The 25,645-nt window shown below is 38.0% G+C and overlaps 1 protein-coding gene across 5 annotated transcripts in view; it reads left to right on the top strand.

Annotated features, from left to right (window-relative positions):
• The window catches only part of Phf8 (PHD finger protein 8), a 91,888-nt gene that overhangs the window by 35,458 nt on the left and 30,785 nt on the right, over nt 1-25,645 (top strand). For 4 of the 5 annotated variants that reach the window (XM_050128314.1, XM_050128315.1, XM_050128312.1 and 1 more), the window contains exons 9-18: nt 5,063-5,150; nt 5,652-5,758; nt 7,538-7,629; nt 10,702-10,791; nt 12,655-12,957; nt 13,698-13,798; nt 19,593-19,771; nt 20,194-20,279; nt 20,813-20,946; nt 21,572-21,882. In XM_050128314.1, the coding sequence (XP_049984271.1) occupies nt 5,063-5,150; nt 5,652-5,758; nt 7,538-7,629; nt 10,702-10,791; nt 12,655-12,957; nt 13,698-13,798; nt 19,593-19,771; nt 20,194-20,279; nt 20,813-20,946; nt 21,572-21,882 (1,491 nt within the window). The remainder of the gene's footprint in view (nt 1-5,062; nt 5,151-5,651; nt 5,759-7,537; nt 7,630-10,701; nt 10,792-12,654; nt 12,958-13,697; nt 13,799-19,592; nt 19,772-20,193; nt 20,280-20,812; nt 20,947-21,571; nt 21,883-25,645) is intronic. The other variant, XM_050128316.1, reaches the window with a different exon arrangement.

Raw genomic sequence — 25,645 nt, 5'->3', positions numbered from 1 at the left:
TTTCTTGTCCAGTTTCTTTTTCTTTGTTTGCTCATGTTATTGGTATCCTATATACTGTCATAATGGTTTACAGGGTGGTTTGTGGGTTTTTTGGTTTGTCTCACTCAGGTTGTACTCAATCTTACTGTATAGCTAGCCACCAGGCCTCAAACCTGTGACCTTGCTGCCTTAGCTTTTTGATCTTATATACTTATATAATATATATGATATATATACTTATATCTCTATAAGTGTTGGTAACTCAAGGTCATGAATACTTATAAATATTTTGTAGGGTTTTTATTTGGAGACATTGTCTCCCTCAGATTATATTTTGTCTGCTTTGTACTTTAGCTAGCCTCAAACCTGTCATTTTCCTGCCTTAGCTTTCTGAGTATGTGTCACAGTTTCCATTTTAGTTTTGGCTCTTATATTTGATCTTTTTTATTGATTTTGAGTTTGTTTTTATATATAGTTTGAGGTGAGGATCTAGTTTCATTCTTCAGCCTGTTAGCATCCAGTTGTTCCAGACTATCCTGAAAATTATTCTTTTCTCACTGAATTGTCTTGATCTCTGTCTCAAAAATTGCTTGATCTGAGGTTCAAGTTGTAGTTCAGTGGTAGAGTGCTTCCATAGTATGTTCAAGGCCCTGGGCTTGCTCCCCTGTATTGCAAAACCAAAAAATCACATGGAAAAAAAATCAGGACAAGTCAGTTGACCATATGTGCATGTATATGTTGGATCTTAAATCTTCCGATGTTTTATATGTCTGTTCTTATGATAATGTATAATTCTTTGATTACTATACATTTGTAGTAAGTTTTGAAGTTGGGAATTGTCAGTCCTCTAACTGTGTACATCTTTTCCAAGGTTGGTTTGTTAGGATCCCTTGAATTTTCATAGGAATTTTTAGGTTTCGAACTTGTGGTGGTTTTTAGTGGCTTATTTGCTTTAGTTTTTTGTTTGTTTGTTTTAGTGGTTGCATACATATACATATACATACATACATATATATATATAGAGAGAGAGAGAGAGCGCGCACGCCTGTCATAGATTACTGGTATTGATGTTTTACCAGTTCGAAGGGTTTTTGTTATACCTAGAGGCATAAAAAAACAGTTTGAATCTGATGGCTTTCAGATAATAACTGGGGTAGTAACAAATCCAATCACAGCATGACCAGTTTAGGCTATGTATCTACCACTGCCAAGAGTCTTAGCTGAGGCCATGTTTGTAGAGGAGAGTTTCTCTTGTATCAGACTTCAACCTGAAAAGCCCCCCTTTCCAGTCTTCTCTGTCAGCACTCTCCTTTTCCACCAACCCCTCAATCAGATCCCTTCTGTTTCTATGTTGAATTAGGAGCGGCAGGGCTGCGTTCCTGGCACCCGGCCGCCCGCATGGCTAGCTTATGCCCGAAATAATTACACGGAAACTGTATGTTTTTAAACACTGCCTGGCCCGGCTAGTTCCAGCTTCTTATTGGCTAGCTTATACATATTGTTCTAACCCATTTCTAATATTCTGTGTAGCCCACGAGGTGGCTTACCAGGGAGGATCTTAACCTGCGTCTGTCTGGAGTGGGAGAATCATGGCGACTCCCTGATTCAGCTTCTTTTTCCCAGCATTCTGTTCTGTTTACTCCACCTACCTAATTTTCTGTCCTATGAGGGCCGAGGCAGTTTATTATTAACCAATGAAAGCAACAGATAAGATACAAGACCCACCTCCATCATTTCTATGCCCGTCTGCCACCAGTACACTCAGGAAATCACTGTTTCCCTTTCTCAGGAAGATCCATGTGTCCATCCTTGGTCCCTCCTTGTTACTTAGTCTCTCTGGGTCTGTGCATTGTAGCATGGTTATCCTTTACTTTACAGTTCACTTATGAGTGAGTACATACCGTGTTTATCTTTCTAGGTGGGTTACCATCCATTTGCCTTCAAATTTTCTGATGTCATTATTTCTGACAGCTGAGTAATACTCTTGTATAAATGTACCAACTTTCCTTTATCATTCCTTGGCTGAAGGACATCTAGATTGTTTCCAGATTCTGGCTATTACAAATAAAACATAGTTGAGCAAGTGTTTTTGTGGTATGATTAAGCATCCTTTGGCTATATGCCCAAGATACAGCTGGATCTTGAGGTAGGTTCCCAATTTTCTGAGAAACTGCTGTATTGATTTTTTTTCCAAAGCGGCTGTACAAGTTTGCATTCCCACCATTGCTCCATATCCTCTTCAGCATAAGCTGCCATTTGTGTTTTTGATAGGTGTAAGATGGAATCTCAAAGTCATTTTGATTTGCATTTCCCTGATGGCTAAAGATGATGAATACTTCTTGAAGTGTTTCTCGGACATTTGAGATTCTTCTTTTGAGAATTCTCTTTTTAGATCTATCTGTACCCTGTTTTTTTTTAAAATTATTTGTGTTTTGATGTCTAGTTTCTTGAGTTCTTTATGTATTTAGGAGATCAGCCCTCTGTCAGATGTGGGGTTGGTGAAAATATTTTCCCATTCTGTTGACTGCCATTCTTTCCTATTGACAGTGTCCTTTGCCTTTTTCAGTCTCATGAGGTCCCATTTATTAATTGTCGATCCTTAATGTCTATGCTACTGGTGTTCTGTTCAGAAATTTGCCTTCTGTGCCAATGCGTTTAAGGCTCTTCACCACTTTCTTTTCTCTCGGCTTCAGTGTAACTGGATTTATGTTGAGGTCTTTGATCCACTTAGACTAGAGCAGGGTGATAGAATAGATATGGATCTATTTTCATTCCTCTACATGTTAACATCCGGTTATGCTAGCACCATTTTTTTTTTTTTTTTGGTTTTTCGAGACAGGGTTTCTCTGTGGTTTTTTGGAGCCTGTCCTGGAACTAGCTCTTGTAGACCAGGCTGGTCTCGAACTCACAGAGATCCGCCTGCCTCTGCCTCCCGAGTGCTGGGATTAAAGGCGTGCGCCACCACCGCCCGGCCTGCTAGCACCATTTGTTGAAGATGTTTTGTTTTCTTCATTGTATAGATTTGGCTTCTTTGTCAAAAATAAAGAGGTGTATGGATTTACTTCTGGGTCATTGATTCAATTTCATTGATCCACCTGTCTGTTTTTATACCAATACCAAGCTGTTTTTATTACTGTAACTCTGAAGTAGAGCTTGACATTAGGGATGGTGATACTTCCAGAAGTTCTTATATTGTATAGGTTTGTTTTAGCTATCCTAGGGTTTTTGTTTTTCCATATAAAGCTTAGTATTGTTCTTTCAATACCTATAAAGAATTATGTTGGAATTTGATGGGGATTGCATCAAATCTGCATATTGCTTTTCGTAAGATGGCCACTTTTACTATGTTAATCCTATGGATCCATGAGCATGGGAGATCTTTCCATCTTCTTGTATCTTCTCCAATTTCTTTCTTCGAACTCTTGAAGATCTTGTCATACAGGTCTTTCATTTGCTTGCTTAGAGTTATACCAAGATATTTTATATTGTTTGTGGCTATTGTGAAGGGTGTTGTTTACCTGATTTCTTTCCCAATCCTTTTATCCTTTGTACATAAAAGGGTATCTGACTTTTATTTTTTTTTTTTTAGTTAATCTTGTATCTAGACAGTTTGCTAAAGGTGCTGCAGGAGTTCCCAGTAGAATTTTTGGGGTCGCTTATGTATACTGTCATGTCATCTGCAAATAGCAATACTTTGACTTCTTTCCAATTTGTATTCCCTTGATCTCTTTTTGTTGTCTTACTGCTCTAGCTAGAACTTTGAATACTACATATTGAATAGATATAGAGAGAGTAGACAGCCTTGTCTTATTCCTGATTTTAGTGGAATTGCTTTGAGTTTCTCTCCATTTAATTTGATGTTGTCTGTCAGCTTGTTGTATATTGCCTTTATTATGTTTTGGTATGTTCTTTGTATCCCTGATCTCTCCCAAGACTTTTATCATGAAAGTGTGTTGGATTCTGCCAAAGGCTTTCTCAGCATCTAATGAGGTGATTAAACATTGGGCAGAGTTTAGGGAGTCCTGCTCAGAGGGAGGAGGGATTGTAACAGCCAAGTGTGTAAGGGACATAACAAGAGAACCCACAGTAACATCTAACCTGACTCATGGGAACTCAGAGTCTGAACCAACAACAAGGGAGCCTGCATGGAACCTACCTAGGCCCTCTGCATAGATGTGACAATTATGTAGCTTGGTCTATTTGTGTAACTCCTAGCATTGGGAGTAAGGGTGCTTTGGTTGGCTCTTGGGAACCCATTCCTCTTGCTGGAATGCCTTGCCCAGCCTGAATACAGGGGGAGGTGGTTGGTCTTACGGCAGCTTGATATGTTCCATGCTTTCCTGAAGCTCATGGGAGGCCTGCCCCTTTCTGAGTGAATAAAGATGAGAGGTGAATTGTGGAGATGGGGCAGGAGGGGAGGCTGCTATTGGGATGTAAAATAAATAAATTATAAAGAAGAACGCTGGGCAGTGGTGGCACACGCCTTCAATCCCAGCATTCGGGAGGCAGAGGAAGGTAGATCTCTGTGAGTTTGAGGCCAGCTTGGTCTACAGAGCAAGTTCCAAGACAGGCTTCAAAGGTACACAGAGAAACCCTGTCAAGAAAAACAAAACAAAACAAAAAGTCAGTTTGGAATAGTAGTCAGTATGAGAGATAATGAGGGACACAGACTTTCTAGATTAAGGAATGGCAAACGGAGATGAATATAGAACATATTTAAGGAAAAAAATAATGTTGCAAAATTGGATCAAAGGCAAGGAGATTGAATAATTGTGCTATAGTGGTGTGCATTTTAGAAAGAGTAGTCCTAGCAAAAGAGTGATGTTCTTTTAAATAAGAAAGGGTAGGTAAAGCAGTGGAAAGAGTTTTGAAGTAAAGAGAGGATAAGTAGAAGTGCATTAACTTCATAAGTTGATTCTGTTCAGGGTTGCAATAGTGACAGAATGTACACCAGGTTAGATATTGCCACAGTGAAACAAATAAGAGTATTATATGGAGTCAGGATTAAACTGGGTAGGCACTGAGGTATCCAAAGCAAGAAATGCCTTCTGCTAGCTGTGACCTTTGCCTTATTATACTACAGGATGGATTCATGCCGTGCTGACCCCTGTGGACTGCCTAGCCTTTGGAGGGAACTTCTTACACAGCCTTAACATTGAAATGCAGCTCAAGTGAGTTCTGAAGTTGCCTGTTCTTGTGTGCTGTAGTGCTTATGTTTTCCCCTTGAGTAAGGAATGCAGTATAGTAAGATGAAGACAACTACAAAGTATCTTTTTCTTTTGTGTATGTTTGGTTTTTCTGGTCAGTATTTGTGTAACCCTGGCTGTCCTGGAACTTATTCTGTAGACCAGATTGGCCTCAAGCTCAGAGTTCCACCTGCCTCGTCCTCTCAAGTGCTGGAATTAAAGGCATGTACCACTACCACTGCAAAGATATGGTATCTTAGTTCTTGGTGGCATTCACTTTGACAAGGTTAACACCCTTTCTTTACTTGATTATTAATGTGCCTTTGGACAAATCACATAATCTTTGAGTCCAAAGTTTCTTTGTATATAGGGCTTTACAGGGTCACTGTGAGGATTAAATACAGTAGATACATAGCACCAAGAATAATACTTGGTACATAATAATCAGTAAATAGATCCTTTTATAATCATTATGTTTCCTTACAGAGCCTATGAGATTGAGAAGCGACTGAGCACAGCAGACCTCTTTAAGTTTCCCAACTTTGAGACCATCTGCTGGTATGTGGGAAAACATATTCTGGACATCTTTCGAGGTATGGTTCTCCTTACCAGCTATTACTTTTGCTAAGAGAGAAAGAAGGAAGAAGAGGGAGTGTGGAAATTGTGGAGAGGAGGAATGGGAGAAGAAAACCTGCTACTTCTGTTTTCTTGCTATGTATTTCAAAACAGCATTAATACCTTAAATATATACAGTAAAAAGTTTCAATAACTGAGATATAGAACCAGCCTAGAAGTCCATAAACAGATGGTAGATAAAGAAAATGTGCTAGTTGAACACAGTGAAACTTTATTCAGCTGTAATGAAAAAATTTATATTTGCAGAAAATTGGTATACTGGAGATCATTATGTTACATGAAATAACCAGACCCAGACAAATATTTTGTTTTCTCTCATATGTGAAGTCTAGATTTAAATTTATGGTGTGTGTGTGTGTGTGTGTGTGTGTGTGTGTGTGTGAGAGAGAGAGAGAGAGAGAGAGAGAGAGAGAGAGATTGAAATTGATCAATCAAAGTAGAAGGGACTATGACTAGAGAGGGAGAGAGAGAGATATTGAGATTGATCAATCAAAGTAGAAGGGACTATGACTAGAGAGGAGGTTTAGCAGGCATGTCCAACCCGTGGTCCAGGAGCTGCATACAGGCGCATGTAGCTAAGGACAGAAGAAAAGGGGAGCCCAGCACAAAATTATAAAGTAACTTAAGATGTTATGAAGTGATTTTTCAGTTTGTTTTAATAACCTAGTTGCATGATTATCTAGTGTGAACTTTGAAGATAACATTGGGTTGCAGTGTCAGAAAGTTGGACGCACGTGGTGAGGGATGGGCAGAACAAACAGGTAATAGAATATATCTAACATGGAGGCAGAATCCAAGACTCTGGGGTAAGGAAGGGATAGAGGAGGGCAGTGGGTTGAGTGAATAAGAATAAAATATACTAGCTAGGCAGTGGTGGTGCACACCTTTAATCCGAGCACTCATGAGGCAGAGGCAGGCGGATCTCTGTGAGTTCAAGACCGGCCTGGTCTACAGAGTGAGTTCCAGGACAGGCTCCAAAGCTACAGAGAAACCCTGTCTTGAAAAAACAACAACAACAACAATAATAATAAAAAAGAAGAAAACGAATAAAATATACTGAATTATATGTATAAAAATGTCACAGTGAAACCTCTTTGTTTTTTGTATATTAACTAAAAATTAAAATGGAAAGTGACTATTATGATCTAAAAAAGTGATACAACCATTATACTTCACACTCTCTCCCCTTACATCATCCATAACTTTTGAAAACTGCTAGTCTGTTTTCTACCCTTATAATTTTGTCATTTGAAGAATATTATAGAAATGGAATCATAGTGGCATATAAGTGTTCAAATGTGGAATGACTAATGGCTCATTTACCTATTCTATAAAGCCTAAAGCTGGCTGTTAATAGCCTCCTTATGAAGTAAGGCAGAGCAAAGACGGTTTTAAGACCTAAAAGGCAGAATAATTTAATAGAATGAATATAGCCTCATATTCAAATAGATAAATCTTTTTAGTCTGTGCTCTGGCACCTGCTATGTGTATATCTTTGATCAAGACTGCTCAGACCTTTAGTTTCCTGAACTATAAAATGAACATTGCTTATAAAGTACATGTCAGGATTAAACTAGTGTTTAGTAAGTTCTCAGTGCCTGAACACTATTGGTGTAACAGAGCTGAAGGTGTACCCAGAATCTTTAGCATTTTCTTTGTCTTACAAAGGTAACAAGTCCTTCATCCCTCTGAATGGATGCATTGACATTAATTTTCTCCCCCCCCCCCCACTTTAGGTTTGCGAGAGAACAAGAGACACCCTGCCTCCTACTTGGTCCATGGTGGTAAAGCTCTGAACTTGGCCTTTAGAGCCTGGACAAGGAAAGAAGTAAATATGCTTGTTTCTACACCTACTCAGTAATTCTTTCTTCTATAAAGACTAGATATTGATAGATGTTTGGGGAGACATAAGTAGGCTCCTGGATTAGAATGAAATACTGGGCTAGGAGCCTTTATTTCTGATTTTAANCAAAAATGGAAACATGCAAAAGTTTGTAAAGAAGAAAAATGTCACCTATAATTTTAACTGAAAATAATTATTCCCTTTTGATCTTTTGTGTGCATTACATTTTTTCCATTTTATTTTATGTGTATGGGTGTTTTGTCCAAACTTAAGTGCACAGCATGCACACAGTGCCTGCAGAGGTCATAAGAGAGTGTCAGATCCCCTGAAACTGGAGTTGTAGGCTTTTTATGGGTGTTAGGATTTGAACCTATCTCCTCTAGAAGAGCAGCCAGTGCCCTTAACTGCTGAGCCATCTCCAGCGTACTGTGTGCACATTTTTTGAGGGCACTAGATGTCAGTTCTGCAGCACTGCATGTTTTGCACCGTCTATCCCTGGGCTCAATAATTGGTATTGCATTATTTATTCTATTTTTTGTGTTACTCAAGTTTTCATAAATACTTATTTGCTGCCTGCTATTCTTTTTCAGGAATATGCTCTCTTTATCTAATTATTTGTTTATAGTTGCTTTCTACTTTTCCTTATTTGGAGGATTGTAGTTACAATGAATCATACAGTAAATATGTGTTTGTGTCAGTCTTTGCCCTTATCTCTTGTTAATTCCTTCAGGATAGTTTCCTGAAAGATCAATGACTGGATCAAAGTATATGAAAAAAAATGTAAGGCTCTTGATACGTACTGCAAAAATGTCTTTTAAAAAACATACCAATATTCATCTATCCGACTGAGTATAAAATAGCTATAAAAGATTATTTTTATTATCTTTCTTAAGTTCTCTGTATACTGTTTTGGAAAGATCTCCAGAATTTGTCAAATGAAGGTACAGAATCATATATAGAAGCATCCATTTATGTAAAAAAGGAAGATACAAGAATTGTGTTTGTGTATGTTCATATTTGCCTGAAGACATAATCTGTAGAGAAATAGAAGCTAGTGAAAAAATAGTTACCTAAGGGAGAGGGTAGAATGAGGGTTGCTAGGGACAGGGCACTAATGAGGCTTTTATTCTTTGAACCATGCAAATATATTATTTTCCAAATGTTCATTGAAAAAATTTCAACCTTAAGAAATGCAAAATAACAATGAGGTTTTTTTTGTGTGTTGGCCAATTACTCTGCCCTGAGGTGTGGTTAATATACCCAGATCAACTACATTGGGGAAAACGGATTTCTCCTTTGTCAGCATATGTCAATTGCAGATAGCTTATATTGGCTAGAGGTGGGAGTCCATGTTGATTTCTGGGATTTGTGTGTGTGTGTGTGCTTTTCTGTGTATGTTTCTTGTTGGGTATTTTGTTTGTTTGTTTTAAAGAGAGAAAAGGAACAAAATTGGGTGGGTAGGATCTGGGAGGTATTAGGGGAGGAGAAATGCTTAATCAAACTATATTTGAGAAAATTTGTTTTATAGAGTCAAAAAAGAAATGCAAAATATAGAAGAAATAGCAATACAGTTTCAGGTTGCATATTCTCTATAGTCTTCTTCCTTCCATATAGTGATCTAAGGGAATGGTTTCAGACATTGTAGGTTTAGCCTGTGAAATGTCTTCATTTTATGTTGCCAACAATTCCCTGATACTTTTGAACTTAGTGTTTTGTGCTTTCTCTTGTTCCCTGATCTTAGTACACCTTGCCTTTAGCCTATAGTTCTGTTTTTCCATCCTCCTCCAGTGTGGCTACCTTTAGTGTTATTTCTGATCCTTCCTATGAAATATACTTCAGACTGACTCTTCCAGGAACACCAAAAGAAAGTGAGTGAGTAGTTCTTAAGTATTTATACACTGAGTAAAAATGAATCCAGGAATCAAGGAATGGCTCCAAATAGCATGGCCAAAAGGAGCTAGAGAAGAGTAGGATACTTTTAAGGAACACAGACAGGCTCATGGAAAAATTCTTCTTTGAAATACAGATGATTTACATGGGAAGAAACACTTGTTCCCTTCCCTCCAGTGCCCATCCTAGCCTGGAAGGGAGGGAATCCTTAAAGTTATTCAGCTGGGTTACATGGGTTCTCATTGCCCTATATAGCCTCACCCTCAAATTCCAGATTAATTAACTGTTGAGTGGAGAAAGAATTGAACCATGAGAAATAAAGTCCTGGGAAACTGTTTTATCTTCTGCCTACTAAATACAGAAACAAAATGAACAGTAGTAGAAGAAATAACAATAAAAAGCTTGATATCTATATAAAATTCTAAATCTCAGTACTGCAAAAAATAACAAACAGAATACACACAACTAGCAATTATCTCTCAGAGGTGCTATTGAGCTAGCTAGCTATGGACAGGTAGCTGCAGATACTGAGCTCTCTTCTCCCAAGTTGGTTTGTACCAGTTGATCTCCCTAATGTCCTTGTCTTCTTGAGAGGTGTGGGCTAAGTTTATATCTTAATTCTTGACACTTCTTGATGCCTTCTTTTACCATATATGTGTGGGTTTTCTTTCTTTTAGACATATTTTCACTATATAGTCCAACATGGCTTCAAACTTGGAATCCTCCTGCCTCAACCTCCTTAACACTGGAATTATAGGCGTATACCTCTATGCGCAGATATATGTTCTACAAAAGTTTTCTCTCAGTCTTTAGTTTGTCTCAAAATAAAAGTTTTTTTTCAGACAGGTTTTTGTCTTTTATAAGTCCATTTTATTGATATTTTATAGTTAATGTTTTTTGTGTCTGAAGAATTAGTTGCTTAACAAAAGTTCACAAAAAAAATTTCTCATTGGTTATATAGGGTTTATATTTTTAAGTTCTAAATTTAGGTGTGTAATTCTCTGTGTTTATTTCAAGAAATGTATTAAAGTTTTGTTTTTGTTTTGCCTATAGATGTCCAGTATCTAATTGGTTCCCTATCGGTTATTGAAAAGACTATCCTTTCTTCATTGCATGCCCTTAGCATGTTTACAAGAAATCAGTTGTCTCATGCTTCTTATTTGACAGGCTCTACCAGACCATGAGGATGAAATCCCGGAGACAGTGCGGACTGTACAGCTCATTAAAGATCTGGCTAGGGAGATCCGCTTGGTTGAAGTAAGAAGCTTGGGAGGAAGGAAGGCATTTGGGAAGGGCTGGAGACTCAAGTAGCAGGTCAGGACTTTGTAGTTGGTGTAAAGCCCAGGGAAAGAATGGGAAGACTCTTATCAAGGGCCTTATTTATTTGTTTAGTCGTTCATTTAAATAATCTTGTGCTCTGAGTGCATGCCACACTCTGGGCTAGTTTCCTGGGATACATGAATGATGTAGTGCCTGTTCACAAACTCACAGATGCAGTTAATCTCTCTGAAATTCAGTTGCCTTATCTCTAAAATGAGAATAATGATAGCTACTTAAGGTTGTTAAAAAGGTAAATAAGGTAATCTGAATTGAACATATAGTGCTTGACATGCATTTGGCACATAATTTCTAATGGTGAACCATAGTTGTAGTTGTTCCTTTTAATACTTTATTTATGTCTCTGAATTCTACAAAATGACAACCTCAGGTTGAAAATGATTAAAAAGGAATGTTTCAACAGGTGGCATATACCATGAGGCAGGAAACAGAGTAGTAAGAAACTCAGATAAGCTTGGGTTCTGATTCCTGTTCTTTCACTTAAGAGCCTTTCAGAGTCTCAGTTTTCTGATCTCTAAAGTAAGGAATAACTCTACCAACCTTTCAGATCTTTGGTAGAATTGAGAGGTAATATAGAGCTCCTCACACAGTGCCTGGCAGAGTAATTACTCAATAAATATGAGTCATTGTTATTAATATACTTTGTAGCAAAGAGAAAACTCAGTGTGGGCTGGTGAAGTAGCAGAGGCACCAGAGGAAAATTGGACTTGAGGATGTCGAAGTTGTGTTAGAATCTGTACAATTGTATTTAGTGCCTAAGAGATGTCTGTGTGTCTGTCTTTCCCTCCCTTCTTCCTTTCCCCTTCTCTTCTTGTTTTTCTTTCATTGTGCATGTATGTGTGCATGGATGTGTGTATTCATGCTACAGGGTGGTTTGCTTCTAGAAGTTGAACTTCTGGCCTCACTACTTGTAGCATCTACACCATAGTCTACAGTATCTACTTCCTACCTCATTTTTCTCCATTTCACCTTCTAAAACCTTTCAGGAGTCAGTCAAAGGACTATATTGTTTCCAGTTCTTAACCCAATTTTGTACATGCAGAACATTGGGCTGGCTAGAACAAAACTAATGGGATCGAACATAACTTGTTCATTGGTTTTCTAACATTTTAAAATAATGGAATCCTTTTTTTGTCCAAATAAGATTTTGTATGGAAGCCAATTTATATAATAAATCAAAGCATAGCTGCTTTGAATAGATAAAGGTCATAGACCTAGAGCTCCCCTTGTTCCTCTCATCTGCCTTCCACATACCACCAGTCCCCAAGATTTCTCCCAGGATGCTCAAAGAAACCACAGAACATCTTTGAAAAACACCTTTTCAGTATTGACAATTATATAGCTGAGCAAACAAGCTCTAGAGCTTGTTCGATCAGATAACTTTCCCAAGGTCACAGGGATAGCTGGTACCAAAATTGAGACTAAGATTTTTCTTCAAAAGCCCTATAGTCCATAGAGTTTGAACCACACAGATAAGTACTTGATTATTTTTTATTTTGTGTCAGCTAATCTTGGAGTCTTTTCCCTCCAGTTTTGATAGTAATGCTGGGCTTTTTCTTTGCTCGTCTTCTCTTTACTTGCCAGTGGCTGGGTAAAGAAATGCCACCCAATAAATTTATGATGACTCACTGTATAGAAACCAGGGGTGTGCATATGTGGAGCACCTGTGTAAGCCACTTCAGTTATGGCCGTACCATTAGTGCTGGGAACAGACCTCTGCTCTTACCATAGAGAGAACCCTTGAGTAAGCTCTAACCCCCTTGTGTACTAATACTCTTGTAGGACATCTTCCAACAGAACGTTGGGAAGACGAGCAATATCTTTGGGCTGCAGAGGATCTTCCCAGCCGGCTCCATCCCCTTAACCAGGCCAGCCCATTCCACTTCAGTATCCATGTCCAGGCTGTCACTGCCTTCCAAAAGTGGTTCAAAGAAGAAAGGCCTGAAGTCCAAGAATATCTTCAAGAAGGCAGAGCGAAAGGGCAAGGAGAGTTCAGCCTTGGGGCCTGCTGGCCAGTTGAGCTATAATCTCATGGACCCATACAGTCATCAGGCACTGAAGACAGGCTCTTCCCAGAAAGCAAAGGTGGGTGCTGACCCATGGGTTCAGCCCAACCCTTTTGGGTCCCTTGGAAGAGCAGTATTTCAAAAGAGCAGGCTATCCTGTTCTGTCATCTGTTAGGGTCCCTGGTGTTTGGCTACCAGTTCCACTCACTTAACAGGTATTTATTGAGACATTTTCTGTGCTGGGCACTGTGATAGGTGCTGTGGATGGAACTCAAAAGGCTAATAGGCTAATAAGAAAGATAGGCATAAAAACAAATGAATGAAATAAAGTGTGGATGCCACAAGCAAGGGTATATATGGGATTTTGAGACACAAAAGGGGGTTGATTCTATCTAGGTAAAGCTCAGGAGCTCTTTTCCAGGTACATGACACTTGAGTTGAATCTTGGTATATTGAGGTGGGAAATGAGATCTGAGAATGTTATTTATAGAGTTAGAATCTTGAACAGGTCCTTATCTCTTCCTTCAGGGTTTCACTTTGTCTCAATATTATGTTGCCCTCTGTGGGTATCTAATAATAGTACCGTCTTCTTTATTTAGGGTGTATGTTTCACAAGCTAATATGTTTTCCTCAAGCAAACTATATATTCTCAACCTCCTACTCCTGTAATTGTTGGAGGTGGGGGTTGGGGACAGGCATATCAGAAGGCCTTGGTTCAGAGGGTTTTTGACAGTTTTGCAGTAAAACCAGAGGGAACTGGCCATCTTGATTTACCTGAGAGTCTCAGACTGGTGACAACTGAGCCTCCTCCTTCTACAGTTCAACATCACGGGTACCTGCTTGAATGAATCAGATGACTCACCAGACATGGACCTTGCTGGCAGTGAGAACCCACTGGCCCTGTTGATGGCCAATGGCAGGTAAGATGGGTAAAGGAAACACAGAGATAACTGAGCTTGCCAGTGACAATTAACATGTAGACCTGGAGGTTGGGACATGGGTGAGGGAAGAACAGTATTTAGGCTAATATCCAACTGTTAATAGATATTTACTTTGTTCAGGAGTTATGGTTGATGGGTAAGAGGTCTAATTTTAGCAAATTATTATGGTAGAACTACTAGTAAAAATAATTAGTGGTAGTGAGTATACAGGTTAAGAGCACAGGGTTTTGGGTTGGAGAGATGGCTCAGCTGTTAAGAGCACACTTATTACTCTTACAGAGAACCCCAGTTCTATTTTCAGTACTCACATGGTAGTTGACAATCATCCATAATTCCCATTCCAGGGAATCTGATCTCCTCTTCTGATCTCCGTGGGAACCAGGCTCATGTGTGATCACATACATACCTGCAGGCCAAACATTAATATATATAAAATAAAAATAAATAACAACAGAACATAGGGGCTAAACCGGCTGGTGATGGTACATGCCTTTAATCTCCGTACTTGGGAGGCGGAGGCAGGTGGATCTCTGTGTTTGAGGCCAGTCCACAAGAGCTAGTTCCGGGATAGCTAGGACTGTTACACAGAGAAACCCTCCCTGTCTTGAAAAACAAACAAAAGAACATAGAGGCTTTTTGGTTAATTTTTATTCACTATTTGTGTATGGAGGGGTAGGGGTCAAGGGCAGTGCATACAGGGATACCATGACATGGGTGCGATGGTCAAAGGACAACTTTTTGGAAATCCTTTCTTTCCTTTTGATGTGAGTTTAGGTAATCAAACTCACTTTGTCAGGCTTTGTGTACCTAGGATCTTTACTTGCTGTGCCATCATGCTAGCTCAAGAACATACTTTATAAAATACACTTTTATAATTTAATGCATAAGAATTCAGTTTATGGAGATTCTTTGTACCTATGTTTAAGAAGAAATGTTCAGTGCATCCTGTATCCTTGTAAAATGTGCCTGAAATTATTTAGATGTTCAACAGCATAGGTTAAATAAATTATAGCGTTTCTTTAGAATAGAGCCCATGTATTAAAGAATTAAAAAGAATGGAGCATAGGAACCAGGTTAATATCTGTTAGCACAGAAAGATGTCCAAGACAGTGTCTTTTTTTTTCAATTGAGGTAGGTGTCTCTCTGTTGTTCAGACTGGTCTTGAACTTCTGATCTCAGATAATGCCTCAGCCCCTGAAATAGTTGCATTGTAGACATACCCTGCTTCAAGGTAGATTTTTAAGTTTTTATTTATGCCAGGGATTAAATTTAAGGCTTTATATATGCTAGGCAGACACTCTGCCACTGCCATCCTTCCCTCTCCAAACACACCTCTCTTTTTGAGACAGGGTCTACCTACATATCTCAGGCTGACCTTGAAATCACTTATGTAGGCCAAATTCATCTTGAAATCATGATCCTCCTGCCTTTATATCCTGATTTCTGGGATTGTAGGCATGTTCCACCATTTCTGGCTCAAAATGTGTACTATGCACACATGCATGTATATATGTGTATGTTTTAATGACAACATTCATTTTAAAATTTATTTTGTGTATATGAATATTTTTGCCTGAATATATGTATGTACACCCAATGCATGCAGTGCCCAAGAAGGCCAGAAAAGAAAGTCATATGCATAAATATATATGCGTATACACATATGTTACAGAGAGACAGAAAGACAGACACACACACATACTCACACACAGATTCTCATTATCCTGCTGGCCTAGGACTCCCTGTGTAGACTGGGCTGGCCTTGAACTCACAGAGATCTACCTGCCTCTGCCTCCCAATTGCTGGGATTAAAGGAGTGTGCCACCATGCCTTGCATGTATCTGTGTATTTTTATTAACATAGAGTATTTGTATATATTTATGAGGTACAATGTAATATTGGGTAGTGACTAACTTGGCAATGTTCTAAAATTTTTGAGTACATTCTGTACTACTTTGAGATATATAAGGCATTATTGTTAATTATATTCATCCTGTTATACCACAGAATACCAAAAGTTACTCATTTGATGAGACAATAATAACATTATGTCTATTGATTGATCTCTTCTCTATTTCCTTTCTATTCTTCCCAGTTTCTGAGCTTCTATAAAAAGAACCCTTAAAGATAATACTTATTAGTAGTTTGCATGCTATAAATTAACTTGTTCAAGTATGTAATTAAGTGGATTTTAGTAAGTTTACAGACTAATCTAGTTATCATTATAGTTCAATTTTAGAATATTTCTTATCCTTCTTATCCCAGGCTAAAACTATCTTTAATCACTACTAATATATTTATCTCTATGGATTTGCTTTTTTGGACATTTCATATAAATGAAGAGTTTTGGTTTTGCATATGTATGTGTGTGTTATGTGTACATGTGCATATTTGTGCACATTCACATGTGGAAGCTTAACGATATCAGATGGCTTCTTCAGTGACTCTTCACATTTTGTACTGAGATAAGATCTCTTATTTAACTGGGAGCTCTCCTTTTCAGCTTCTAGCTAGCCAGCTTGCTCTGGAAATTTCCCTGTCTATGTTCCCTGCATCTGGGAATTACAGGTTGGCCATTACAGGTCCTCTTGGTGTTTACACAGGTTCTGGGAATCTGAATCCCTACTGAATCATTTCCCCAGTCCCATGTACAAGTTTTTATGTGGATGTGTATTTTGGATTCAAGAAATGACTGAAAATTATACCGAAGTGTATGTGTGTCATTTTACATTTTAGACTAGCAATCATAAAGTTCTATCTCCTGTGGATTTTGTTTGCTTTTTGTTTCTTTCTTTGGTTGGTTTTTGGTTTTTCGAGACAGGGTTTCTCTGTGTAGCCTTGACCATCTTAGAACTTGCTCTGTAGACCAGGCTGGCTGGCCTTGAACTCAGACATTTGCCTGCATCTGTGATATTAAACACTACCTGGCTCTCCTGTGTATTTTGTATGAATCACTTGAGACTTGGTTTTAGAGTTAAGAGATGTGGTTTGTTTGATGATGCATGCACTTCATTGTTTTCTAGTTATGTGTGATTTGGTTGTTGTTTCTGTCATTTTAAAATATTTTTGAGACAGAATCTCTTTGTTTTCATGCAGGCCCCAAAGTCATGCTATAGCTGAAACTGGCCTTGAGCTCCTAATTCTTCTACCTCCACCTCCCAGGTCCTAGGAGTGCAGAAGTGTACTACTATGCTAGGTTCATTGTACATTTCTTTTTATATTTTTCTTGTGCATGTGTCTGTGTATATGTGCAGGTATCTGTGGACCCAGAAGAGGCATCTGATCCCTAGGAACTAGAGTTATGAGTTACCTGGCATGGGTGCTGCTATTCAAACTCAGGTCCTCTACAAGAGTAGCAGCTGCTCTTAACTGCTGAGCCACCTGTCCAGTCCTGGATATTGTTTTTAAATAAAGGTTGTGGGAGTGTTTTGTTTTGTTTTGTTTTTGGCTGTTGGGGTGAAACCCAGAGCTTTATGCATACTAAACAAAGTACTGTACCACTGAGCTACATCCTTAATCCCCAAATATTTTATAGTGAATGGGTACAGTGTAATGTTTTATAATACACCTATATTATGAAATGATTACTAACCTCAAAATAATTAACACATTTATTTATAGAATTAGAAAGACTCAAGTGTGCAGGGCAATATTGTTGATTAAATATTCAATAAGACCTCTAGAACGTACTCTTTCTCTGTAGTTTTGCAGCCTTATACCTCTTAACCAATATCTCTCCCAACTCACTTTATCCTTCATAACCATCACTGTACTCTAATCGAAATTTCTGGTTTTTTTTTTTAAGATTCCATATAAAAGTCAGATCATACATTTTTTTTCTATATGGCTTGTTTCACATGGCATAATTTCCTGCTACAGATGTATCCATGTTATCAAAACTAATCAGAAGAGTTTTTTGGACATAGAGTCTTTCTTTGTAGCCTAGGCTAACCTCAAATTCATCATCCTCCTGCCTTAGCTTCTGGAGTACTGGGATGATAGGTTTGTCCCACCATATCTGACTCAGTATGGTTTACCTAGTGATTAAAATATATTTTTTGTGTGTCTCATTGGGGTCATTTGTATCTTATCTTTGGAGAAAAATGTATTTGGATCTTTTGATTGCTTTGAAATTATTTTAATTACTGAATCAAAGAGTTCTTTAAATGTTTTGGGTACAAATCTTTACTAGATAAATGATTTGCAAATAGTTTTTAATCTTTGACATTACTCTCTTCCTCTTTTCTTTGTTTCCTTTTATTTTGAGACAGGATCTTGCTATGTAGCTTAGGCTGGTCTTGTACTCTTCCTCCTGCCCTCAGTCACTAAGTGCTGAAATTACAGTCTTGTGCCACTATGTTTACCTTGATGTTTTTTATTGTTGTTGTTGTTTTGTTTCTTGTTTTTGTATTTATTTATTTATTTATTTATTTATTTATTTATTTATTTATTTATTTATTTATTTATTTATTGAGTCAATGTTTCACTGTGTAGCCCTGGCTGTCCTGGAACTTGCATTGGGATCCAGGCTGTCCTTGAACTCACAGAGATCTGCCTCAGCCTCTCAAGTGCTGGGTTTAAAGGCATGTGCCACCACTGCCCAGCAGACAATGTCTTACTTTATAACTCTGGATGCCCTGGATCTTGTTACATAGACCAAGTAGGCCTCAAACTCACAGAGATCTGCTTGCCTTTGCCTTCATGGTATTAGGATTAAAGGTGTGTACCTGTGTGCCAGTGTATACGTCTATTCTTATGCCGATCTTATAGTGCCTCAATTTATCATAAATTTTGAAACTGAGTAGTTTAAGTCCTTCAGTGTTTTTTTAAGAGGTGTTTTCTATTTTAGGTTCTTCCTTTACATGTCAAGTTTTTAAAAATCATTTATTCTTTGACAGTATCATGTACATACACAATGTATTTGTTGGTTCTAAGAACAGTTTATCATTTATAATTTTTTTTTTAGTATTTTGAGACAGGATTTCTCTTTGTATATAGCTTTGGCTGTCCTGGAACTCATTCTGTAGACCAGGTTGACCTTGAACTTGCAGTGATTTGCCTGCCTCTGCCTCCAGAGTGCTAGGATTAAAGTCATGCACTGCCGCTGCCTGGCTAATAATTTTTGAGAATTTATTCTTAATACAATCCTCTAAACAAGACATGCACAATGGCCACCGCAGTTGTCATACCAACATGAACAGTGGCAATCTTACAAAGTCTCATGCCTAGGTAAAGAGCTACAGGCAAGGGAGAGTCAATCTTCTCCAGGAATAAGGCACCTAATAGGTTATCCAATCACATCTGTTCAGCCCAAAATATATAAACATACAAACAGCACTAAATGAACTCAGTAGGTTGTATTTACCTGTATATGTACACACAACACACACACATATATCCATATATATATGTGTGTGTGTGTGTGTGTGTTATTGCAACACATAAGTGACAAGAAGAGGTTATGAATTTGGCAGGGAGTAGGGGTACATGGGAGGAACTGGGGAGGGTGGAAATCTCTACCATACAGTAGAAATGATGTAAATACAGTACTCATATATGTCTTTTTTTTTTACAAAAATAAATGGTAGATTTTGATGATTATACTGTATAAACACTTAGGGAAATTTTGCCTTTTGGGGAAAGCCATGAATAGGGACTGAGACCAGAGATTTGCATATGTTAAGCATGCATTCTACCATTGATCCATACTTTTAGCCCTACCATGATAATATCTGACATGACTCATTTTATGTTCATTTCTTTGTTTTTGTAGTACCAAGAGGGTAAAGAGCATATCCAAGTCTCGGAGAGCCAAAATTGCAAAGAAGGTAGACAGTTCAAGGCTGGTAGCAGGACAAGTCATGGGAGGTGAATTTAACTTGGATTCAGATGATGAGCTGCAGATTGACGAGAGACTGGGAAAGGAAAAGGCGAGCCTGATCATAAGATCAAGTATGTTTCTGTTCTATTTCTTTCCTGCCCTGCCATGTCTGTCACATTTGTTTTAGGTTTGAGCTTGTTGGCTTTCTGGTTTACCAGGCTCTAATGTGCCTCATCTCTCTGAATTGTTTGTTGGTGGTTATTACTTCGAAAACCGCCCATTATTAATTTACACCCATCTATTAATTTATTTATGGGGTTTTCTTTGTTTTGGGTTTTTTTTTTTTTTTTTTTTTTTGAGACAGGGTTTCTCCATTTAGCCCTGGCTATCCTGGAACTTTCTGTCAGAGATCTTCCTGCCCCTGTCTCCCAAGTGCTGGGATTAAAGGCGTATGCCACCATACCTGACAAAAATTACATTCTTCTTTCATTTGAGTGTTTGGCTCAGACATCATAATCTTAGCCTCCTACTAATATATTGCATTGTGTTTTAGAATTTCCCCGGAAGTTGCCCCGAGCAAAGCCTTGCTCTGACCCCAACCGTATTCGTGAACCTGGAGAAGTTGAGTTTGACATTGAGGTAGGAACATGTCGTGTATCTAGTCAAGGTACAAAGATAATTATACATTTAATTTCTGAAATATTTGCAAAATAAAAGATTGCATACAAGCTGGGGATATTCTTCACTGTAGAGCACTTGCTTAGCATGTGTAAAGCACTGGGTTCAAATCCAGTACTACAGTAAATTAAACTGTACGCTATTGTGACCAGCCAATAAATGGAGGATTATAATTTATTTAAATTTTTAAAAATCCTTTAATAAAGAAAAAATAGTTAAGTATCACTTAACAAGGAGAGTATCTATCTGATTTGAAGTTTATGATATGTTCTTTCACAGACTGTTTTACTTCATTGATCCTTACATTGCTCACCTGTCAAATAAGAGTTAAAGTGCTTTTACAAAGATGCTGTAAAGATTAAAATGAAAGGAAAAATGTTCTGCATAATAAATGGTGTTCATTTAGGATGTTAGACGTTATACTGTCAACCTTGTATTGGAAACTTACCAGACCTGCCCTGTACAATTGAAGCAGTATGCTTTTTCCTTAACAGGAGGACTATACAACAGATGAGGACATGGTGGAAGGGGTTGACAGCAAGCTTGGGAATGGGAGTGGAGCTGGTGGAATTCTTGATCTACTTAAGGCCAGCAGGCAGGTGGGGGGACCTGACTATGCTGCCCTCACGTGAGTAATCTCCATTTTCCAGACTATCAAAGAGTACCACCCAAATGGCTAGGGCATTTATTGAGCACTTTTGTTTGTTTTGGGTTTTTGAGACAGGGTCTCTTTATTTAGCTTAGGCTGGTCTGGAACTCCTAGTCCTTCTGCTTTCCCTCCAAGTGAGTTCTGGTATTACAGGGATATACCACCATGCGCAACTTACTGAACCAAGTAAACAGACAATTAACACGGGCATTTAGCTGAAAGAATAATATGGATGCAAAAACTATCCTGGTAATCTTCAGATCTGGCAGTGACAGGATATGTAGATTTGAATAAAAATCAACTTTAAGTACATTGAAAATGGGCCAGGGAGAGTCATAGAAAGAATTGTTAATAAAAAAGGAAGTAATGTAGCATATATGAAAAATAGATTTTATCTACCTTCATTGCTTGTCTTCAGAGAGACTTGAAGCAAAACTAGCTTTTCATGAAAAGTTTTTAATATTATCTTCATTTTTAACCATGGATGGTTCGTGCCTTTGTAACACCTTGATTGCCATAGTGGTTCTTCCTCCCTGAGTGTTCTTACAACCAGTTTCTTCTGACTAGAATAACTTCCCCAGTGTTTCTCCTCTGTCCTTTACAGTGAGGCCCCAGCCTCCCCCAGCACTCAAGAGGCCATCCAGGGCATGTTGTGTATGGCCAACCTGCAGTCCTCATCATCCTCACCAGCTACCTCCAGCCTGCAGGCTTGGTGGACCGGGGGGCAAGACCGAAGCAGTGGGAGCTCCAGCAGTGGGCTGGGCACTGCATCTAACAGTCCCGCTTCCCAGCGTACCCCAGGGAAGCGGCCCATCAAGAGGCCAGCATACTGGAGAAACGAAAGCGAGGAGGAAGAAAATGCCAGTCTCGATGAGCAAGACAGCTTGGGAGCATGCTTCAAGGATGCTGAGTATAGTAAGAATGTGTTAGCATATGGGGCTAGATTGAAAGTTCCCTTTAGCCCAGTCCCAGTCCTAACTCTAAGAGAAGACAGCCTGTAGTGAACACAGAGCTTACCTTAAGTTAGATGTGACCTTTTTCTGAGACATGTTTTCTTGTGTAAAATGGGGATTAGGTTGTTGTAAGAATTAGAAATTATACTTACTTTGCACACTAGGCCCTTAGTGACTTAATCATGGGAAGTCCTCAAATATAGTATAGTTAGTTCTCTTATATTTAGCTGTCATCTGGTTTGGTACTATTTATCTTTCACTCTAGTTAACTCTTTTCCTCTCTTCCTTATTTGACTGTCACCATCTGTATTGTTAATAATGTTCTATGTTAACCAGTTCATTTTTTTGTGACGGTATATACCATCAGTTCTCTATAGCTGAGCATTTCACATCCATGGTTTTATCTACAAATCAAAAATACATGGAAAAATTACATCTATACTGAACATGTACAGATGCATTTCTTTCTATTTTCTTCTAACTTGTATAATTATTTACATTGGAAGTATACATGATGAAGGGCATATAGAGCATATGCGAATACCATACCATTTTATATAAGGAACTTAAATACACATGGGTTTGGGTTGGTGGGGGAGGACATTCTGGAATCAGTTCCCTTCAAGTATTGATGGAAACCTAAAATGGCCTTCGTTAAACTTTGCATATTTAAGAAACAAGTCCTAAAATGATGAGTCATTAAAAGGATGATTTTTTTAGAGTAGTGTAGTAAATAAAGCACTGGTTTATATAATGTAGATAACAATAGTACAGATTTTTCTTTTATTATTTTAAAAATTATATAGAATTTATATAGATATAATTAATTTTCTTTGAGACTAAAAAACTAGAGCAAAACAGAATTCCTTAGGCCTGATACTCTTCTTTCTGAGCCCAGTTTCCTTTTTTTTTGTTCATATAACTTACATGTAGATATATGTAGACGGAGTATTTGTTTAATGTGTGTAGCTCTACAGTTTGGCTACCTTTCTTTTTTTATTTTTATGTACATTGGTGTTTTGCCTGCAGGTATGTCTATATGAGGGCATCAGATCCCCTGGAACAGGAGTTACAGATAGCTGTGAGCTGCCATGTGGGTGCTGGGGATTGAACTTGGTTTCTCTGGAAGAGCAGCCAATGCTCTTAACCACTAAACCATCTCTCCAACCCCAGTTTGGCTATCTTTCAACATCAGTACATGGAGATCTGCTTCATTAATTCATAGAGGCTTGCTTGCTGCAAACTATTCTTTTAGCATTATATGTTTGTTTAATCAAGTCCTTATTTGATTGACATTTTAAGTTGTTCTTAAGGATTTTTATTGCATACAAAATCCTTACAATAATCTTTTATGTCCATTTACCAATAAATGTCGTCTAAGATAGTAAAACTTGTTGGATTAAAGATTGTATATGAGATACATATTGATAGGATCAAACTGTGCTTCAAAAGGATCAGCTTATAAATAGTGTATGAGAAATGCCCTTTTCTATACAGTCTTATCAGCTGTGGATATTATCAACAATTTTAATTCTGTTGTTAAAGTAGTGTTTCTGTTTTATTCTTTGTTTTATATATATGCTGACCCTATTTGTTCATTTTCTATAAGCAATCTATTTTTTTCAACTATTTTTCTTTTCAATTTTTTTTATTGATTTGTGGATGTTCTTTTTTCATTGTTTTTATTATTGTTTCCCTATTGAGGTTTTGAGACAAGGTCTCTCAATGAACATGTAGGTAAAGAATTTGACTAGATTGGGTTGACCAACAAGACCCAAAGGTCTTTGTGTCATTGCCTCTCCAGGAATTACAGACACATGTCTGGCTGGCTTTTTGTAGCAAGGAGTTGAACTCAAGTTCACATGCTTGCATAGCAAGTACTTTACAACGAGACTATCTTTCTTGCCTTTTGGTCATCTCATTTACTACCTAAGCCCAGAGCCATAGTTATAAGGCTCTTTTTTTTTTTTAACATTTAGGGACTATGATGGCTTTACCAGTTTACATTCCTAACAGCATTGAATAAGTGTCACTTTTCCCCACATCTACACCAGCATTTGTGATTTTTTTTTTCTTTGTTCGTTGAGACAGGATTTCCTTATGTAGCCCTCGATGTTTTAAGAATTTAGACCAGGCTGGCCTCGAACTCACAGAGATTTACCTTTCTCTGCCAAATGCTGGAATTAAAGGCATGCACCACTACCACCTGGCCTAAGTTTTGTTTTGTTTTTATTTTAAATATTTCTTTTGTGTGATGTGGATGAGTGTTTTGCCTGCGTGTATGTCTGTTTACCATGTATGTGTACATGGTGCCTACAGAAGTCAGAAGAGTGTGTTGGATCCCCTGAAACAGATGGTTGTGAGCTGCCATGTGGGTACTGGGAAATCGAACCCAGATCCTCTGGAAGAATAGCCAGTACTCTTAATCCTTGAGCCATCTCTCCATTGGAAGAGCAGTTTTAATTTGCATTTGTCTTATGGCTAAAGATGTTTAACATTTTAAAGTTTTCAGCCATTTACATTCCATCTTTTAATTGAGTTGCTTGTTTTCATGTTTAATTTTTTGTTTTTATATGTTCTAAATAATAATCCTCTGTTAGATGCTGTGTTAATTACTTTTCTATTGCTGTGATAAAACACCATAACCAATGCAAATTACAAAGAAAATGTTTAATTGGGGTTAGTGTCCTTGATGGTGGAGCATCAAGGAACAGCTGGGAGCCCACATCTAAAACTGCAAGCAGGAGGCTGAGAATGCACTAGGCATGGCATGAATCTGTTGAAACCTCAAAGCCCACCCCTATGATATACCTCCCCTAACAAAGCCACACCTCCTAATCTTTCCCAACAATCTACCAGTTGGGGAATAGTCAAACATGTGTAAATACAGGACATTCTCAATCAAACTGCCACAGATATAACTCTGATATAACACAGATATAACTTCTTCCCATTCTGTAGGCTGCCTCTTCACTTGATTGTATCCTTTGCTGTTCAAAAAGTTTAGTTTCATGAGGTCCCACTTATTAATTTTTGGTATTAATGCCTGTGCTATCATGGTCTTGTTCACAAAGTCCTTTCCTATACCAGTGAGTTCAAACATACTCCCTACTATCTACTCTGTCAGTGTCAAGGTATCAGGTCTTATGTTAAGATTGTAGGTCCATTTGGAGTTGACTTTTTGTTCAGGGTGAAAGATGAAAATCAAATTTCATTCTTCTACATGTACATCTAGTTGGACTGCTGGCTTTTCTGAATACTATTGGATTCTTTGTCAGAACTCAGGTTTGTTTATGAGTCCAAAATTGTATTCTGTTGATCAACAAATCTGTGTTTCATGTCAGTACCATGCTGTTTTCATTGCTATAGCTCTGCAACATGATTTGAAATCTGGGATATTTAGGAAGAGGTCTCCTGTGCCCATGTGTTCAAGGCTACTTCCCACTTTCTCTTCAGTGAGCTTCAGTGTGGCTGGATTTATGTTGAGGTCTTTGATCCATTTGGACTTGAGTTTTGTGCATGGGGATAGATATGAATCTATTTGCATTCTTCTACATGTTGATATCCAGTTATGCCAGCACCATTTGTTGAAGATGTTTTCTTTTTTCCATTGTATAATTTTAGTTTCTTTGTCAAAAATCAGTTGTTCATATGTGTGTGGATTAATATTAGGATCTTTGATAGATTCCATTGGTCCACCTGTCTGTTTTTACTCCAATACCAAG

The sequence above is a fragment of the Alexandromys fortis genome, unplaced genomic scaffold (genome assembly GCF_014885135.2).
Source record: "Alexandromys fortis isolate MF-2015 unplaced genomic scaffold, M_Fortis_MF-2015_v1.1 scaffold_295, whole genome shotgun sequence".
In the NCBI taxonomy this organism is placed as follows: Eukaryota; Metazoa; Chordata; class Mammalia; order Rodentia; family Cricetidae; genus Alexandromys; species Alexandromys fortis.
Note: the sequence above shows the minus strand (reverse complement) of the source record. Positions and strands in the feature narration are given on the sequence as shown.